General features: G+C 64.3%; 1 protein-coding gene across 1 annotated transcript; it reads right to left on the reverse strand.

Annotated features, from left to right (window-relative positions):
- Positions 1 to 1,333: 1,333 nt before the first annotated feature.
- On the reverse strand, positions 1,334 to 11,688 carry GBX1 (gastrulation brain homeobox 1). Its single transcript, XM_053260397.1, has 2 exons — positions 10,925 to 11,688; positions 1,334 to 2,207 (listed from the first exon to the last, which is right to left on the reverse strand). The coding sequence occupies exons 1-2, from the start codon at positions 11,397 to 11,399 to the stop codon at positions 1,615 to 1,617; spliced, it is 1,068 nt and encodes a 355-aa protein (XP_053116372.1). The 5' UTR covers positions 11,400 to 11,688; the 3' UTR covers positions 1,334 to 1,614.
- Between the last annotated feature and the right edge of the window lie 7,600 nt (positions 11,689 to 19,288).

Consider the following 19,288-nt stretch of genomic DNA (forward strand, 5'->3'; position numbering starts at 1 on the left):
TGCGGGCAGCAGCCGCTGCTCCTGCGGCTCCTCTCCCCGCGCGGGCCCGGGAGCCGCGCCCCCTCCCAGAGGGCCGGGAGGCCTGCTTGGGAAAGAGCGGCCGAGGGTGGCCTGCCGCCGCAAGCCCTCTGGCCGCGAGGAGGGGCTCCCGGGGCAGGGCTCTCCCAGGCCCCCTTGTCGGAGGCTTCCCGTCCTCCTCGCAGCGACCTCAGAGGCCCTCTTTCCCGCCGCCTTGGAGGGATCGTGAGGCTTGTCTGGGGCCGGGGGCGGGATGGCGGTGCCTGGGAGCCCAGCAGCAGACTGGCCGACCAGTCGTCTCGTCTTTGCTGCTTCTCTGGCAGGCGGGCTGCAGGAACTTCGGCCGGGCTCCATCGCGCCAATGCTCGGCCGGCCGGGAGCCAGCCAGGCTCTTTGGGGCGGCCGTTAGAGCTGGCGGTTGCCTGACACCACAACCGGCGGCTGTTGGACTGGAAGCAAGCAGCAGGAGCAGTCTACCTGAGATCTCGGGGGGGGGGGGCAGCTACATCCTTGACCCTGAAGGTGCCTCCTTCACTCACCCACGGCTGACGCTCCGCAGGAGCTTTGTGTGTGTGTGTGTGCTCTTCTCTTTCCCAGACGTTGGGAGGGCCCCTTGCAATGTGTGGGGCCCTTGCCACGGGTCGCGGGACGACTGGGGGAGGGTTGCGCCGGGAATACAAAATGAGGGCAAGGCTGAACTGGGGAGGGGCGACCGGCCTGAGCCCTTGAAGCGCTTCTCCAAAGCCCGTTCGCCCGCCCACCTCGAACTGGCCCAGCTGGAGTGGAGCTTTCTCCCCGCCGCCACCGCATCAGACCGGACACCCCCCCCCCCGCGCCCCACACCTTCCACCTGTCAAGGAGAGCAAAAGTCTCGAGGAAAGGCCGGGCCGCGGGCGGGAGGATCTATTGGCCACGGGAATTCCTGCAGGGTGCGGCGCGCCTGGGGGCCCTGCCCGCTGCCCTCTCGCCAGTCCGGCTTCCCGGCGAAGCCTGCCTGCCAGCTCCTCGAAGCCAGTACGCCGGGCCTGGGACTCGGCGGGAGGAGGGGGCCAGAGACGCTCGCTCGCGGCTGGAGGGGGAGGGGGAGAGGCAGCCGAGGCCAGGAGCTGCTGCCCGCCCGCCCGCCCGCCCGCCGTGAGCCAAAGCGCGGCCACTGGGGCGCCAGCCAGGCCCCGCCCGCCCTCTTCAGACTAGGGGTGGGGCGGGGGCCGAGAGGTGCCGCCGCCCCAGCCCAACCCCTCCCCTCCCCTCCCCAATTCAAGCACGCACCAGGTCCATAGAAAATAACTTTAATGACTTCCATCACTTTGCACGGAACAGATACATCGACGGGCGAGGGGGGCTTATATACACGCTCGGGGGCAGGGCGAGGCTGTGCTGGGCCCAGAGAGGCCCGAGGGGGGAGCGCGGCCGCCCGTGGCGACTGTCGAGGGGGGCACCGACTGTACAGACTTTACACCGAATAAATAGGGGCGATTGTACAAGGGAGCGGGGTGGGCGCGAGGGGCGGAGAGGGCGGGCGGGGCGCACGCCTGCCTGCCTGCCCACCCGCCGGCCCTCCCTCTCTCCCCCGCACGCAGTCCATCGGTCCGCCGGTCAGGGGCGCTGGCCCTGCTCCAGCTGCTGGTGCTGGCTACGCACGGCGAAGCGGTTGACGTGGACCGGGATGGGCACCACGATCTTGGGGTTCCGGACGGGCTCTCCGGAGCGGCCGGTGACGTTGCCGGCTTTGATGCGTTTCCACTTGGCGCGCCGGTTCTGGAACCAGATCTTGACCTGGACCTCGCTGAGCTTCAGCGCGTGCGCGATCTGCGAGCGCTCCGTCAGGCTCAGGTACTTCTTGCAGTGGAACTCCTTCTCCAGCTCCAGCAGCTGCTCGCTGGTGAAGGCCGTGCGCCGACGCCGGCTCTTGCCGGGACCCGACGACGACGAGGAGGCGGCAGCACCCCCGCCAGCGACGGTAGCGGCGGCGGCGGCGGCGGAGGCAGCAGCCGACTCTGTTGCGCTGCGCTTGGGCTTGCCCTTGGCCCGCAGCGAGCCGCCGCCGCCGCCCGCCCCGTCCAGGAAGGGCTCCTCTTCGCTCTCCGCCTCCGCCGAGCTCTCCTCCTCCTCCTCCCGCTCGCTGCTGCCGGCGGCCTCGCCCGGCCTCCCGTCGAGCTTCTCCTCGTCCGAGCTGTAGGCCTTGCCCTCTGCCAGTCACACACACGACAGACAGACAGACAGACAGGAAGGAAGGAAGGAAGGAAGGAAGGAAGGCGTTAGAAGAGGGACAGGCAGGCAGCCAAGCCAGCGGGACTCGCCGGGGGACGGGCTCGGGATCGCGGGCCCCCGCTGCAGGTGGACCAGAGCGGGCGCTTCTCCACCAGGAACCTGCTTGGGACAGTCGCAGACACGCCTATAGGAGCCGCCCGCGTCAGTCCTGGCGTCGGGCCTTCCACAGCCAAGGCGGGTTAAAGGCCCCCAGTGGCGGTACCAGAAAAAAATTGAGCGGGGGGGGGCACAGAAGGGGCCGAGTGCAGCATTTATGGGTGGGCGAGTCGTGTTCCCTCCGCTTCCCAAAGGCTGCAAGGTCAGCAGGGGCTCCTCTCCCCCCACCCCCGCCACTTCTTACAGAGGGGTGGGGTGGGGAGCATATCTCGAAACAGTCAAAGTCTCCAGAGAGAGCCAAGGCAGCGACCTCCTGCCGTCCCACCAAGCCTGCTCAGTGCCGAGCCTGGACGCCAAGAGGTGGGGAGGAGGCGGTCAAGGGCCTCTGCAAAGGGCCCCGCTGCAGAAACGGGGGGGGGGGAGCCTGGAGGAGCACTCTTGACTGCACCCCTTTTCTTTCCGGGGGCTCAGGCCGGAGGGATGCTTTCTTATGCACCAGAAGCCTAGTCAAAGGTTATTTTTTGGTAAGCTTGCTTAGTTCGGGCCTGCACATGAGCCAAGCCCTCCTTGGCCAGCTGGTGAAGAACCACAAAGTGACCGCTGTGCATACCCTAACCCTAACCCTAACCCTAACCAGCGCACACCCTCCCCCCACCCCACCCGCCGCCTTGTCCTTCCCTTGCCAGTGGCGGCTTGGACTCAAGCCAGGCCAGGGGGCTGCGGCTGCTCCACAACTTTTGCAGATGCTGAACTACAACTCCCATCATCCTTGTCTGTTGGCCACTGTGGCTGGGGTTGATGGCAGTTCAAGTTTAGAAACAGCTGGCAGGTGGGCCCACAGATGCGCATCTGTGGGCTAGACGTACCTCGCAAGAAGCCCTCTCACCAAGAAAAAGTTCTCAAAACGGTTTGCACAGCAGATAGAAAAAGAGGCCGCCAATGAGCATGTGCAAAGCGCCTTCCTTTCCACACTGAATCATGAGAGCCAAACTCCACCGACACAGGGCGAGGAAGAAAGAGCCCTGGTGCCTGCAGCAGTGTCAGGCCAGCCTGAACCCAGTGCCTCTCCTGTTCGAAATGGTGCTAGAGGAGACAGTGGCTGTGCCTCTGGAGGAGGAGGAGGAGGAGGAGGAGGAGGAGGAGGAGGAGGAGGAGGAGGAGGAGGAGGAGCTGCTCTCTGCTCACTGAGCAAGGCTGCGCCTTGGCAGACGGCGGCACTCCTCTGGCTACCCCACCCCCGCAGGACTTGTGACAGGAGAGTGTCCCTCCCCCCGGCAGTGGCCTTGCTGGCCTAGATAGACCTTGGGCCAGCAAGGTCTCTCCAGCAAGGTGCTTCGTAGCTTCTGTCGCTGAGCCTCCCTTGGCTCCGCTTTTGGAGGCTGAGCTCTTTGGCACAGGGAGCCCTTTTCTCCTTCCGCGTTGCTATTTTGATCATGCTTTTCATTCAAAAGTGGTCCATAAATATTCGCGATAAAGGAACAGATACGACCAGGCAGAATGAGCCGGTGAGCGTGTCCTGGCCACTCCCTCCTGTGCAGAGGCCCTGAGTGAGTCCCTGCTTTGAATGCAGCAGCAGCTCTCAGGCTCAGCCCCTGGCGGCATCTCCTGACAGGCCTGAGGCCCTGCAGAGCTCAGCTGCTGCCAGTCAGAGCGGACAATTCTGAGCTGGATGGACCAAGGGCCTGGCCGCTTCCAGTGTCCCCTCCAGCAGACCCCAAAGCCCAACCCAGGACTCCACTTCATGTGAGGTTGGACCTTTGCTTCTCAGCTTCAGATTAGATACCCCCAGTTACCCAGCAACTTGGCCCTTCATTTTCTCCAAGATGTGGGAGGACAGGATTAAGGCCTGGCTGAGAACTCTTGAGACTCCTCCAGTGTGGGAGGAGAATTAAGCTACAGAACTCACTGCCACAAGCTGTGGTGATGGCCACACGCTTTCAGACCGGATTGGACACATCTGAGGGGCAGCAGCAGAAGAAGCAGAAGCAGAGGCCTGTCATGGGCTATTAGTCACAACGGTGATGTGGGGGTGGGTGGGCTTCCATCGTGGGCAAAGTCTTCACATCTGCATCAAAATGGTCACTCTGGAGAGAGGCGGGAGTCTCTCCCAGCCCTCCCTGGAGATGCTGCTGCCAGGAATGGACTCTGCAGGGCCTTCTGCACGCCAGGTTGCAGAGGCTCCGGCAAGGCCCTTCCCCAGAGCCCGGCTCCACCTGGCTGAGGATGGTCTGCCTTGACTGACAGCCGCTCCAAGGTTTCAGGCAGGAGCTGCCACCAGGGACTGTACCTGGCTGAGACCGCCTGCACACAAGCACGAAGAGGCAGCACCTCTGAGCTCCCTGTAGCCACCCGTCCAAATGCAAACCAAGGCAGGCCCTACTTAGCAAAGGGTACCCCTCATGCTGGCTAGCCAGCTCTCCTCCTCAAACGGCCTTGCTTGCAGGCAGAAAGTCCCAAGTTCCTTCCCGGGCAGTTCCTTCCCAAGATAGGGCTGCGAGAGAGACGCCAACCCTCCCCGCCCCGACAAAAAACAAGCTGCTGCCAGTCTATGCAGACAATACTGAGCTAGATGGACCAGGGACTGACTCGGTCGAAGGCAGCTTCCTGCGTCCCTACCCCGTCATGGAGGCCTCCTCCTCCGAAGTGACTGGAGGCCTGCAGCTGCCCGCTGCTAACCTGCCCCGTTTGGAGGGCCCCCCCGCCCGCCCACTGCAAGCCTCCTCAGTCCCACTCGACGCCCCACTTCGTCCTCTGCAATCGGGCAGCCTCGAGTGGCCGCAGAGACACGCGCAGGGCGGCTGGGCGAAGCCAGGGAAGCGGAGGGCCGAAGCGCCTCTCGAGCCTGACCGAGCCGGGCGGCCGAGCGAGCCAGCCCTCTGGAGGCGCGCAGGGCAACATCGGGCCGTCCAGACGCGCCGCGGCTTGTGCCGGAGGCCTCGCAGGAGCAGCTGCCGGGCGCAGGCCCTGCTTCATCCAGAGGCGCGGCCGGCGCCGCTGCTGCCCCCGCCGGGCACTGCTCCACGGCTCCTTCTCCCGGGCTGAGGACGCCCCTCCCTGCTCCGTGAATAGTCCCACCAGCCGGCCGAGTCGAGCAACTGGTGGGCCGGGAAGCAGACCGCCTCGCAGGGCACGCAGGGATCACCCGGACTGATTGCGAGGCCCTGCCCCGAGGGGAGCACAAAGAAGTGGCAGGCGAAGAGGTCCCTGGGGGACAGGCAGGCGACACAGGCCCCCTCCTGCCTAGGGCCAGCTCCCTTGGGGCCAGGACCGCCTGCTGCTTCGCCTTCCTCTCCTCAGGCGCACAGGCATCTGCCCCGAGTCCCACGTGGACCCAGGGGGTAGACTTCGCCGTTGGGGGGCGGGGGCGGGGCGCATGGGGGTAGCAAGCCGCCTCTTGGGGTAGCAAGCATGCATTCTCCCCTTTGCTAAGCAGGGTCCTCTCTGGTTTGCATTTGAATGGGAGGCACAGGAAGAGATTCCTTGCGGGGTTGGGGTTGCTCTGGGCAACCTGCAGGCATCGAGCCCCACTCGCTTTTCTCCTGGTAGAGTGAAAGGGCCCGGAGAGGCAGCAGCCCTGCCTCCTAAGCACTCCTCGAGCGGCTGCAAAGACAACGGACGGACTGCGTTGTTCAACTGACGGGTGAAGTGGGGCAGGAGAGCTTGCTGATGCTACCTGGCAGGTGTGTGGGGGGATGGGGGTGGTACATTGCCATCCCCAGGAAATCTGGAGGAGGGCTTGAGCCCCGCTGACCCCTCCTGGCAAGCGGGAAGGGGCATTGCCCCCCCCATATCGGAGGGGGCTTGAGCCCCCGCCCCCACAAAGCTTACCCCCCTGCGTGGACCAGCAGCCATGCTTGAGAGCCCGCGAAGTTGTCTCAAGTCACCTGCAGGCCACGTGGAGAAGAAGCTCAACCAGCCACGGCCAAGATGCCCACGCAGGACATTCCAGGAGGGAGCCAGCGTGGGCCCCGGAGGCAGCAATGGCAACCTCGGGGAGGCAAAAAGCAGCCCCAGGGCCCGGCCCAGCTGGAAGTGGGCGGGGAGCATCTGCAAGGGGGTCATTCATGCTCTCTTCCTGGGCTGGGGCATCAGAGAGGAGGCGCCCTGCTGGACAGGTGGCCTGCGCCTGCTCCGCTCTCTGCGCTGCTGCCCGAGGAGAGGCGGGCTGCAGGCCGCTCGGTGCAGGCGCGAATGTGGCGGGCTGGTCCCCGGTGCTGGGCCTCAGCGGGAGCTCTGGGCCACGGCTCGGTCCCGACAGCCGCACAGCCTCCCGCCCGCTTCCTGCTCCTGCTGCCAACCGCTTCTCAGCACGCCGTCCTGCAGCAAACACAAGCAGCCGCCGGAGACACCTCGCCGTTAGTCCCGTCCTGCACACGTACAGGAGCCGCCGCCGCCGCTGCTCGTCGGCAAGAGATCGGCTCGCTCCCACGGGCAGTAACAGAAGGGCGCCGCACTGGGCAGGAGGCCAGGAGCCCGCTCGGCGGTGAGCAGATGTTCCACACGTGCCTGAAGAAAATGGGCCTCGGCCAGGCGGGCGGGGCTGCTGGCCCGGCTCCCCCGTGGCCGTGGAAAGGCTTTCCCGCGTGGCCCAGATCCTGTAGAAAGGCCTAACGGAAGTACTAGCTGAAGCCAAGGAGAGTGCTTGGAGCGGGGCTTAGATTTCCCTTTCGGTCGGTTTGATTCAGCCTGCAGTCCAGTCAGAGCGACGGGAGCCCGCTGAGCGCGAGTAGCTACTTCCAGGCGCCTGCCCGGCGAGGCTGGCCACAGAGCTCTTTCTTGCCGAGCCCCCCCAGGAGCCCCTCCCATGCCTACACCTGCCTGCCCAGCCCTGAAGCCCCAGCCAGCCCCCTCACAGCGACCAGGAAAGTGGCATTTAAGTAGTAGTAGCAGCATGGCCCAGCTGGGAAATGACTAGCAAGCCAGAAGTTGCGGGTTCGAATCCCGCTGGAATCACCCCTATTGGGCTGCAGCCGAAAGGCATCATCTCACACTGCGGCGGGAGGAGGCCATGGGGAAGCCCTCCTGCATTCTACCAAAGACAAACACAGTCGACACCAACGGCAGCATCTCCTCCCGCTGGTCCTGTGTGAAGCAGACCTCGCTGTGCTGCTCTGGCGCCCTCGCGCCCTGCCCTTCGCAGGGAATCAGCTGGCGCTCCTGGCTGGCAGAGGTGAGAGCAGCCTCCGGGGGCTCCCAGCCAACTGCACCGGAAGGTCCACTGCGGGGGGGAGCGGCAGTGTCTGAAGCCAGCCCTCTGGCTGCACGGGGACATCTTTTCGGATGGCCCAGAGGAGCCCCTGCCCCGAGGCACCACCACCAGTGACAGCGCATCCACACTGTGCGGGAGCGGGGCTGGCTGCTGAGGTCTTGGGCAAGGGAGGCAGGCTGGTCCCTTCCAGCTCAATGGGACCCCTGCAAGGCCTGGCCGGGCCTGGCCTGCCGGGGAGGATTTGACCAGGGCCCGGCTTTCTCAGAGGGCGGCAAGGAGGGAAGGCCGCACTGGGGGCCCTGAGAGGGGAGGGCATGGATGTGGGGAGGGCACTGGGTTTTGAGCAGTATTCACTGCTGCCGAGTGGGGCGGGGCAGGGGCGCCCCGAGGGTGGGGTGCACCGGGGGGAAGATGCCCTGTTGCCCTGGGGGCCAGTCCCAGCCGCGAGTCCAGGCGTCGCGGCGCGGAAGAGGTAGAACCCGTTGGCTCTTTACTTGCTCTGCATAGCGAAAGACCGGGGTGAGATGATGCCCGCAGAAAAGGCCAGGGTCGTCCTGGGCTGACCCAAGCGAAGCATCGGTCTCACGGAGCGGCCCGGCGGGCTCCTCTCTTTATCCGCTGAGGCCGCCTTCGGAGAGCCTCGAACGGCTGAGCCCAGCGGCTGGGCTGGGAAGGCCGGAGATGGACCGCAGCTGCAGGATGTGCCCAGGACTGGAAGGGGAAGCCGCCCCTTGTTTCCAGAGGGAAGCTCTTCCGCGAAAACCCTTTCAGACTGTCTGGCCTTTCTTCAGCTCCCTACAGAGCCAGACTCGGCCCCACGAAAGGAGGACACATCCCGCTGAGGCGCGCCTGGGTAACTAGCGGGTTTGCCTACCCGGACGAGCCAGGGAGGCGCCGAAGGACGTGCAGCGGCCTCAGCAGCCGCTGCGATTGCGCCACTCTCCCCTACCCGCCGCCTGCAGGCCGGCCATTCGCCAGGTAGAGCTAAATGACAAATGGTTGGCCTGCCGGTCCTTGGCCACCACCCCCCCCACCTTTAGGACCACCAGCCCCTACCACTACCGCCGAAATCGCAGCCGAGGTGCCTTTTTGAGCGAGTGGAGGCAGTGCGAGAGACCTTCCAGTCAGGTGCCTGGTCCGGTTCAGACTGCAAAACCAAGCTGGTCGCGGAAAGGAAAAGGGATCGCCTGGCCATGGCCACGATCCTGAGCGGAGTTCCTCACCCGGGAGGCTTCTTGATAGCGGTGGCCTCAAGAAACCTCTCTCTGTGCTGGATCGGGGCCATTGGCGTGCCTGGCTTCCGCGACCAGCGGCGCCCTTTCAGGGCTCAGTCCGGGACAGAGCCACGCCGCTCCTGCAGCCTGCAGCGGATTCAAAGACCTGGACAGAGGAGGACCCCCGCCCCAACCAGCGGAGCCTCTTTGGAAGTTATTGGATCTCCCTTTCCGAAAGGCGCGTTTGGAAGGCCCCCCCCCCGCAAAGGGTGCCCAGCTGAAAGGACCCGGGGCGAGGAGGCCCCTTTCCGAAGGGGAAGGCAGGCCGAAGGAAGGTGGTGGTTCTCCGGGCCCTTCCCCTGAGGAGGCGTTGCTCTCCCAGGCTCTGGGGTCAGCAGGCCCCTCTGGGGGCTGTGGGAATGCCTCCGAGACAGACGGGCTGCGGGGCAGGATGAGCCTGCTGGGGCAGAGGCTTGCTTGAAGGCCGCCCCCCCCCACCCCCTTGCTCTTTTTGGCAGAGTGGGAGGGGAAGGAGGGGCAGAGAGGTTTAAGAAAATCCTCCGACCTACGATGGGCATCCAGTAGGTTAGACCCAGCACTCCTGCCAACAGCCAAGAGGGAGCGGGGAGTTGCTCTGCCCTGGCTGGGGGATCTGCCTAGGTTCTGGGCGCCCCCTTGCTGTGGCCCTGAAGTGCCGAAGCAGCAGGCGCCGCTCTCCGTGACAGCTGCCCCCACGGCCATGCCCCCCCCAACAGCCGGAGGAGCGAGAGGTGCTGGCGGGAGCTCTGTCCCTGCGCGTCCCCCTCAACTGCACCTCTGCCCGCGCTGCTTAAAGCATCTCTCCACCTCCCGCGCACTCACAGGCGGTGGGGCACCGGCATGCGGGGCTGGGAGGGTTCCCAGCACCAGGGACAGCTCCTCCCCCCTCCTCCTTCGACCTGGGGCTCCTCCAGCTCCTCGCTGTCTGACTCTACTCCGTGGAGGGTGGGGTGGGAAGAGACCCACATATCCAGTCCGCCTGCCCCACGGATCTCCCTGCACTGTTGTGGAGAGGGACAGGGAGAGGGATAAAGCCTTGATCTAGGAAAAACTCATCGCCCATAGTAGCCATAGTAGCCGCCCCCCCCCCACTTCCATTCTCTGCGAGAGAGACCGGCTGCTCCTGCCTGGCTTTGCTGCCGTGGGCGGGGGCGGAGGGGCTACGGGATCCAGACCCCGCTCTCAGCCAGCGCAGCTGCCCCAAGCTGGACTTGGCTTTGGACCGTGGCCTCCTTTCTTCCAGGCAGGGGTGTAGCTATAATGGGACGGAACCTGTCCCACCAGCTCCTGAGAGCCCCCCAGCTCCAGCCCTCCTGTTTTATCCATTATCTCCCTCACTCCACGAGGTCGCCAGAGAGGTGAACACCGGCCCCTCTCCCCTAGCTACGCCCCTGCTTCCAGGTGCCCCCTTTTTAGCCCGTTGGCGGGAGGGCAAGCAGGGGTGTCCTGGAGGGGGGGATCAGGGACAGGCGCTGGTACTTCTCGGCTTCTTCGGCTGTTGGGGTGGGCATGCCAGGGGGCTGATGTCACGGAGAGCTCCGGCTGCTTCTGCGCTCCTGACCGGGCAAGGCCATCGCTGAGGGGAAGAAGCTGCACCTGGGCAGGTCGGGGACAGCAGGCAGGAGGTTGGAGGGGAGAGACCGCCGGTGGGCGGCGCTGGGCGCGGGGTGGCGCTAGGCGGGACTCGGGCTTCTTCCTCGTAGACCCTTCTCCCTTCGCAACAGCTGAGGCGCTTCCCCTCCCGCCTCCCGCCTCGGACTCTCTTTGGATTCTCCGTCCCTCCCGCTGCCTACGGCTGGAGAAACTTTCCCCAGCTGAGAAAAGTTTCCGCAACTCCCGGGCAGGCGCAGTCCGCTCTGGCAGCCACTTGTGCCTCCCGCCTGGTCCGCCGTTCTCCCAGTCTCCAGCCCGCCGGCCTCTCGGCCTGGAGGGAAGGGAGGTGCCGGTCTTCGCTGTCTCCACCGGGGTCGGAAGAGGACAGGAGCGGGAAAACGTCCAGCTAGACCCCCGCGCCATCAACATCTTCAGGATCAGCCCCTCCCGGCCAGCCCGCCCAACACGGAGGTCGCCCTCCTACCTGCCAAGCCGGGAAAGGGCTCCGGAAAGTGGAGGGGCGGCTCTGGAGGGCCTCCTTTGTCCCGGCTGTGGGGCAGATCATCGGTCTCTAGGCTCTCTGCTGCGCTGCGTCTGCGGCAGGGCGGCTCCGCGTTGCCTCGGCCCGCAGCGGGCAGTTCCTGTGCCGGGTAGAAGCCGTCGGGGGGCTCGCCGAAGCTGGGCAGGGCAGTAGTGAGCGCCACCATGGACGGGACGGCTTGGCCGAGGCTGGCGCAGAAGGAGTTGGTGAGGCGTCCGGCGAAGGAGGCCAGCGGGGCCAGAGGCGGGAGCCCGGCGGCAGCCGTCTGCAGAGGTCCGTGGGGGAGCACCAGCGGCCGGTAGGGCATGAACATCGGGTAGCCCGTGTAGAGCAGGGGGCCGGAGCGCGGTGCGGGGGGCGAGTGCCCGATCAGCGAGTCAATGGAGAAGGCAGCTCCTTGGCCGGCCGGTCTCTGCATGGCCACTTCCCCGAGGCCCGACGACAGCTACTGCCCGGGCTGCCCGGCCGGGGCCCCGCTGGGCGCCAGGCTCCGCGCGCTGGTCGGGGGAGCTCCGAGCGTGCCGTTGCTCCAGCCCCTGCCAGGCGACCGCGTCCCTCTGCGCGCGGCGGAAACTGGCTTCCTTCGGGTCCTTCCTGCGCGCCAGAGCCTTCGAGGGTGCCGCCTCCGCCAGAGCCGGGAAGCGCTCCTCCGTGCAGCGCCGCGCCGCCCGCCTGGGCTGGTCTTCCCTCTGCCGCGCCTGGCGCTCCGCTCGCGCTGTCTGCCGAAGGGGAGGAGGGAGAGACGGGGAGGAGATGGCGGGGGAGGGGGAGGGGGTGTCGCCCTGCCTCTGGGCTCATCCATCTTCCTCAAATTCCGCTTGAGTTCCCCCCAGAGCCGCCCGCCCAGCGGCCGGGCCAGGGAGCAGCGACGGGTTCCCACTGGAGCGGCCAAGGGGGGCCCCTGGGAAGGCGCCGCCCCCTCCCGCCTCATCAGCTATTATGACTGGTGATTGATGATTGCCAATTACCGGCCGGCGCACAAGGGCCTTTTGTCGGGCGGGGCGGGACCAGCTGCTCCGGAGCTGGCGAGGCGAGGACGCCCCATCGCTTCCCAGACCAGTGGCGGCCAGGAGCCTGAAGGGGATCGCCGGGAGCCCGGAGGGCTGCCCCCCCCTTCCTGCCCGGATCCGTCTGCACGGATTAACCGCAGGGGTGGGGGGGGGTCCCGGCTCCCCTCGCCGAGTCTCCCCCGCCCGCCCCCCAGTCCTACGCCGCCCAGACCCGGAGGGAAAGGACAGGAGTCCCCAACTGGAATCACCCGCGTCCGCAGGCATTTGCGCGGGCGGCGCCTGACCCCGAGTTCCCCAGGAATGTGCGCAACCTCCGTCCACACCCAGCAACTCGACTGGGCCTTTTCCTTCCTGGAGGAGGGAACTGTGGGGCGACAGATCCAATGTAATAATAATATGCAATAATTAGAATGTAATAATAATAATAACGTGGGGCCTGCCCGGAATCCCTACGGGAGAGAGCGTGAGTGGCAGGCCTGGGCGGGGCCGGGGGCATAAGGGGACAGAGGCAGGCATCGCGCCGGAGGATCATCTGTTGCGCGCCCATGCCGCTTGGTTTGCACCCGCTGAGGGTCCGACCATGGGCAGCCTGGGATGGGCTAGGAGAACCCGGAGTGGGGAGAGGGATGACGCCCCCCGCCCCCCGCTTTTCAGCAGAAACTCTCAAAGTGGCGTCCATAGAAAAACAAATACTACATCCAGAAGATGACTTCCTGTCCCCAAAGGACTGCACCGGCGGGCGGTGGCCGCTGGAGGGCTGCTGTGCTGGGGCTGGGTCAGGCCGGACGCTTCCCCTCTGTTGGCTGGAAGAGAAGCCCTGCTTAGAAAGGGGCCTCTTGGCTCAATGGGCAGCCTCGCCTCGCCAAGAGGCACGGATGGGGAGCTGCTGGAGTTGGGGGCGCCTCGGGGGGCTGCCCCTCCCCCTCCCTCGGCTCTCTCCCGCAAGCAGCCCCTCCAAGGAGAGCAGAGCCAGCCGGGGGGCGCCCTTTCAGGCCCGGCCTGTCCCCACATGCCTGTCCTGCGGCTCGTGGTGGTGGTCGGGGGGGGGGGGGGCTGGCTGCTGGCATGCATCCTCTGCACATGGCGCTGCCTCGGGATGGGGCGCTGGGAGGGGCTGGCTGAGAATCCCTGCCCGCTGCTGTGGTGATGACGTCAGCTCCTGAGGGCTGCTCACAACCCAGGACTTTGGGGGCCCTCCTCTCTCTTGGGTGTCCTGGATACCAGGCCAGGCAGCCAGCCTTTGTCAGACCCACCGCATCGGGTGGCTCCCTCTGCTGATGCTCCCGGGAGAACATTGCCCAGAGCGCTGGGAGGGTCAGCTGGCCCTCCTGGCTTTCCCTCCCCGGGAAATCCTGCCTTGAAGGGGAGGCTGCTGCAAGCCCAGGAGCGGGTGCGGGTCTTGCTTCCTGGAGCCAGGTGGGGCGGGCATGGTGGGAGGGAGGGAGGGAGCCCCGCCCTTCTCAGCGTAGTCACCACCAGGTCAAACGAATGGGCAGGGAGGGAGCCTCTTGTCAGGCCGAAGGAAAGCCGCCTTCTCCCCACCAGGCTTCAGTCAGGGGTGGCTCTCAGAGGGGATTAGTCACCTTCACAGAGCAGGCCGGCAGGGGGAGGTCCGCGCGATGTGACCCTTCCAGTATCAGAGGCAGTATATTGCTGAGTGCCAGTAGCTGAGCGGGCGGAGGGGAAATCGCGGGAGAGGTCGGTCCGTTCCCTTCCAGTCCAGAGGCAGGGGATCCTGTAGATGAGTGTCCCCTTCCAAAATAAGGACTTCCTTTTGTCCGCCTCCAGCCTCCTGCGCCTCGCTCTTGGTGGATGGCCCTCAGGGGAGCGGTGGGGTGCGGATAGGGGGCATGCCTGACTCTTTTTCCGCTGGAGGCAGCCTAGCCGCCCGGCAGAGCAAGGAGGCACCAGCGGAGCCAGAGAGCAGCTTAACCCAACTCTCCAACTAACTGCACCAGCAGCCGGTGCACCTAGGTAATTTTAATTTTGGAGGCTGGACCTAAAGGCCTTTGGAAGCCCCCTCCCCCTTGCTGGAGTCCCCCCCCCCTTAAGCATCAGCCTACACACGCCGGCACACACAGTGACACAGGCAGTATTTTTAACACAGGGGTTCTTGAGGGCACAAGCAGCAACTGGATTCACAAGAATGTACGAATATAAAACAGGTATATTTATTCAAATACGCATTAGCAGCAACGTTTCAACACCACCACCACCACCACCACCACCACCACCACAACATATTTCCATCCCACAAATTTCCTTTCCCACTCCCCACTCTGTCTCCAAAGCGCCTGACACATGTAATCACACTCGGCTGCCCAGCAGCGACCGCATCACCCAGGGCAGGTTTGGGGGCCCCCAGGAGGTGGGGAGGCCCCAAGTCCAGGGGTAAGAGCACCACTGTGCAGCACCGGTGCAGTGGGGGAGCGGCTATTTGGGGGGCCCGCCGCCCCCCCCTGCTGCCAGAACTATGTCCCCAAGGGTGCCAGAACTATGTCCCCAAGGGGGCCCCTCTTATTTTCCACTTCCTGTGGATGGGGAGGGCCTCGCAAATGGCTGCCTCCCTGATACGCCGGCGGTGCAGTTCGTTGGGAGACTGCTCTCTGGCTGCACCGGTGCAACCGTGGCTGGCAATGTCAGCCACTGTTCGAGCCACCCTCAGCGCGTCCCTCTCCTTGGCCGCTCTTTTCTAGGCACAGACGCTTCCAGCGCCTCCGCCTTTCCTCGCGGGGTTCACGACCCTACGTACCGTGCTGCCCTTTGCGGGGAACTTTTTCTTCCAGCTCGACGGTGTGTGTGTTTCTGACTGGGAGATGGGGCCGCTGCGGGCGGGCGGGCGGGCGGGAGAAAAGCAACCGGCGCTTTGTTCTCAAGTCCCGTTGAAAAAGAGGGAGAGGCAGAACCAGCGAGACACCCCACCCCGCGTGCAGTCCCTGAGCAAAAGCTTCGGGCTTTCGAGACCCGAGTGAGAGGGCCGCCAGGGCAGGCGCCACTCCCAGGCAAGGCCGCGCTTCTTCTGGGAAGGGGCCTGCTGGGCGGCGGCGGTGGCGAGCGGGGCGGGTGGGCACTAACCCTAACCCTAACCGCTCGGTGGCAGAGGGCACGCCTTGCAGCCCAGCAGCAGTGCCCGTTCATGTGGGGGTGGGTGTGTGTGTGTCTCAGAGAGCCTTTCTCCGGGCACCCTGCAGAACTGCTGCTGGGCGCAGCGTCTGGGCAGCCTTCAGGAGGCGGCTGGAGCTTGTTCTAGGGAGCTTGTTCCAGGGCCTGGCAGGGAGAGGGTGGCGCGCCCCCTAACCGCTGGTCCCTGAGGAGCTCCCTCCCGACGAGGCTTCTCTCCCGCTCCTGCTGGGCGTGGAGGAAGTTGCCTTCTTGCCTAGCCCTTCCGCAGGAGGCTCTGGGCTCCCTGTGCCACCCACCCCCAGGAGCCGGCCCAGGAGTCTTCCAAGGCTGGCCAGGGGGGCTGGCCGTCGAGGAGGCAGGCCTGGAGGGCTTCCTTGCAGCGCCTCCCACTCCTCGCTCTCCTACTTGAAGGAGGAGTTGCCTCGCCTCATCCGCACCAGCCGGCCTTTTTGACCTTGGATAGCGCGAGGCTCACCTTCTTGGGCGGCCCCTGGTGCGAGCTAGTGTGACCCTCCCCTCTTTACCTGGTGCTGCATCTGGGCAGGCGCAGTAGGTGCTGCTATGTGCAGCTTTGCAGGTAATTGGGGAGGGTGAGTGTGGCTAGAGCCAGCTTCGCTTATTGGCCTGCCCCGTGGTGGCTGTGTTGCTGCCCTGGCTCCTTCACTTCTCCCCAAATAATTCTAATATTGGCGCTAATGCAAAGCAAGCCGGAAGACAATAGAAGCACTCGTGCTCCAGTCGCCCCCAAGGCTCTTCAACGCTGGGTCCATCGGCTGCTCAGTGGCAAAACAATTCCGTTTTGGTTTTTTTGAAAGGAGGAAATATTGCTACGGCCTCCGCAGCCAGAGTGGCGCCCACTAGCCGCGGAAGGATTCCACCCCTCCAGGCCGAGACGCTCCCCTGCAGCACTTTGTGAAGGATTGTGAGGGGGACAAAGCGGAGGGCGGCCGGGCGGGCGGGCAGCGGGCTTGGTGTGAGGCTGCCGACGGCCCGCAGTCCCCGCCCGCCTTCGGAGAAGCAGCGTCTTCGGCGGCCAGACAGCTGGACTTGCTCGCAGTCGGTGCCTTCTCCGAGAAGAAAAGGGCTCCTCCCCAGCGCTAGGGGTGGGGGAAAGTCCTCGCCCCACCCCTAGCCCCCACCCCACCCCACCCCCAGGTCTGGCGCGTTTTCCTTCCACCAACAGGTTGCGCCCGGCAAGGCCTTTGCTGGGAGAAGAGGCGTAGGGCGCTGCCATAAAGGGAGTTGGACCTTGGTCCTTTTAGCTCGGTATGGCCTACACAGGCTGGCAGCGGCGGCTTCTCCAAGGTCTGAGGCAAATTCAGCCTTCTCTCGGAGATACTGGAAGAAATTGGAACTGTCATCACTTTGTTCTTTTAGGCGTCATGTCTTTTAAATTTTGAATTTCAGATTTGATCTAATTTTAACTAATTTTAAAATTAGTTTTTAAGCTGCTTTGTATTATATTTTGTATTTTCTTTTCACCGTTTTTGTCTATTATTATTATTATTATTTAATGTGTTTTTTAATTGTATGTTTTAATCTCCACTAGTGAGCCGCCCAGAGTGTTATGGGGCAGCTAACAAATAAAGTTGTATTATTATTATTAGTAGTAGTAGTTATTCTGCATGCAGACATTCAGGTGCTCTTCCCAGGGGGCCCCATTCCCTAAAGGGAATATCTTACAGTGCTCACACGTAGTCTCCCATTTAAATGCAAACCAGGGTAGGCCCTGCTTAGCAAAGGGGGCAATTCATGCTTGCTGCCACAAGACCAGCTCTCCTGATCTCCAGGGGAGGGGAGAACCCAAATAAAGGATCTCTGAAAAGGGGGGTCGTGGGAAGGAGCAATAATGCCTTTCCTGGTGATCTCTGGAAAGATCATGGACACATCCTGGGGCCCTTCTGGACAGCAGAGGCGTAACTATAGGGGGGGCAGGGGGGGCACGTGCCCCGGGCGCCATCTTTTCTGGTCACGTGGGGGGCGCCACCATGACCAATTTTTTAAAAAAATTTTTAAATTTTTTGTTAATACAAATGTTTCCTGCTCAGTGCAGCAGCGCTGCAGCAGTCAAGGGAGCGCGTTGGTGCCCCCTTCCCCACGAGCGGTCCCATCCGCGCCGCCTGCGCCCCCCCCATTGCTTTGCTGGTGCCTGGCGGCCAGTCAGTGGCCTGGCGTGGCGGCGGCGGGCGCTTGTGAGGAAAAACCTAAGTATAATGTAGTATGTTGGGGGGCAGCGGGGGGGCGCACAGTGGGGGGGGCGCCATTTCAGTGCTTGCCCCTGGCGCCGTTTTCCCTAGTTACGCCTCTGCTGGACAGACGCAGCGGAAGTGCTGACGCCCATCCCTCCCCGGGCCGGTGCTTGCTAGCCGGTCGGCCGTGGGCGGCACAGACCTCACCGCTGGAGCCTCTAGTTTCCAGGCTGCCTGTCCGACCAGCGTCTGCTCAAGCTCCACTTCTGGAAAACTTGCCTCGAGGAGAGCCCGAGGCCCGTTCCTCCTGGCACTAAGCTGGCAGCGTCCTGGATGGCGGGGCCGCCTTCACCGACGTCCTGCAGCGCTCTCTGCCGGCGGCCTGTAGCACTGCCCTCTGGTTGCCGAGAAGCGTCTTCGACTGGAGGGACCCCTAAGCGGGCTTTGCAAGGGGGCAGCAGCAGAAGCCTCTCCAGCACCGCCGCCGCCGCCACAGTGTGGAAGCATTGCCTGATAGCGCTTCCTCGCCCAGCCCGGCGCTGGGCGAGTGACTTCGGGAAAACGGGACTGCGGGGGTGCAGAGCCCTTCCGAAGCCTTTGCGGAATTTCCCCACCCGCAGCGTCCCCCCTCTGCACCCACCGCTGCCCGCAGGTTTTCGCTGGGGATGGGAAGCGAGGTGTACAACCCCTGGTTACCACTTCCATAAGCCGGGGCTGGGGGTGGGGCGTGCTCTGCGAGATTCTCCGCGTTGCAGAAACAACTTTCCATCGCCCCGCAACCGGGCATCGGCAACATTCACTCTGGGGTGTAGCAACTGGCAGTGGGGAACAAGAAGCGGGTCGAGGGGCCCCGCAGATGACCGGGCCTGGTGCGATCTCTCACCGAAACCCCGGAGCCGCCCAATTCGTTCGTCAGATCCCCATCCCGGTAGCTTCTGGGCCAGAAGGCCGGGGAGAGTGCCGGCCCGCGCTGCTGCCGGGCCACCGCCAGTGAAGCTGCCTCAGCTGAGCTGTGCTCCGGCTGCGGCGGGTCGGTGTCGGCCACCAAAGGCCACCTCCGTCAGGCGCTCGGGGCGCCCAGGCTTTGGCGCAGCCCCCCCCCCCCCGCCCCCCGCGCAGGTGTCTTTTTTCTGCCCCTCCTGGCCGCGGCGCTCCTCGTGGTAGGACAAGGGCCCACCTCCAGCTGCTCCGGCCTCTCCCTTTCCCCGCCTTCTCTCCGGCAGGCAGCCTCTGGCTTCTGGCTGAGAGTTGGGCTCCGCTCCGCAGCTACTCTCCCGCAGCTGGGGGCGCGCTCTGGATGGCTTCGGCCGGCTCGGAAGCGCTCCTCTTCCCCCTTCAGTTCCCCCCCGCGTCCCAAACGCAGCGCCCGAGAGGAGAGTCTGGCCGCAGCCGCCGCCGCTCACGTAGGATGATATGGCAGCGCCGCCAGGGGCTCTGGGGGCTATGCCAGGCTCCTGCTGGCTTCCTGGCCTTTCCCTTGGCCACCGGACCCAAGTCCTAGTCAGTCAGTATGTTGCACAAGTGTACAGAGGTCTGCACACTCGTCCACATGTTTGTGTTCATGTTGTTGTTGTTAATTCGATTTCGATACCGCCCTTCCAAAAATGGCTCAGGGCGGTTTACACGGAGAAATAATAAATAAATAAGATGGCTCCCCGTCCCCAAAGGGCTCACATCCTTTAAAAACACAGGATAAACTCCAGCAACAGATGGAGAGGGCCAGTTACTCTCCCCCTGCTCAATAAAGAGAATCACCACGAACAGAGAACCTGGGCACAGGCCTCTCAGAGGCAGCGAACACAGATAGGCCAGGTAGGGCTGTACCTGTCTTTAGCATAAGCTGTGAATAACTGCACCTGTGCCCAGAGCTGTGCCTGTTCACACTGTTCCCTCGTTGCAGGAGTGGTGGACGTAAGCTTTGCATAGAGCCACGTGGTGCAGTGGTTAGAGTGCTGGACTAGGAACGGGGAGACCTGAGTTCGAAT

Source organism: Hemicordylus capensis, chromosome 6 (assembly GCF_027244095.1).
Source record: "Hemicordylus capensis ecotype Gifberg chromosome 6, rHemCap1.1.pri, whole genome shotgun sequence".
Lineage (NCBI taxonomy): Eukaryota > Metazoa > Chordata > Lepidosauria > Squamata > Cordylidae > Hemicordylus > Hemicordylus capensis.

Excerpts from the sequence above, each read along its gene's own strand:
- GBX1 (XM_053260397.1), bottom strand. The coding sequence starts at position 11,399 with ATGCAGAGACCGGCCGGCCAAGGAGCTGCCTTCTCCATTGACTCGCTG. Across the intron at positions 2,208-10,924 it reads GCCCTTTCCCGGCTTGGCAG|AGGGCAAGGCCTACAGCTCG; the intron begins GTAGGAGGGCGA and ends TGTGACTGGCAG.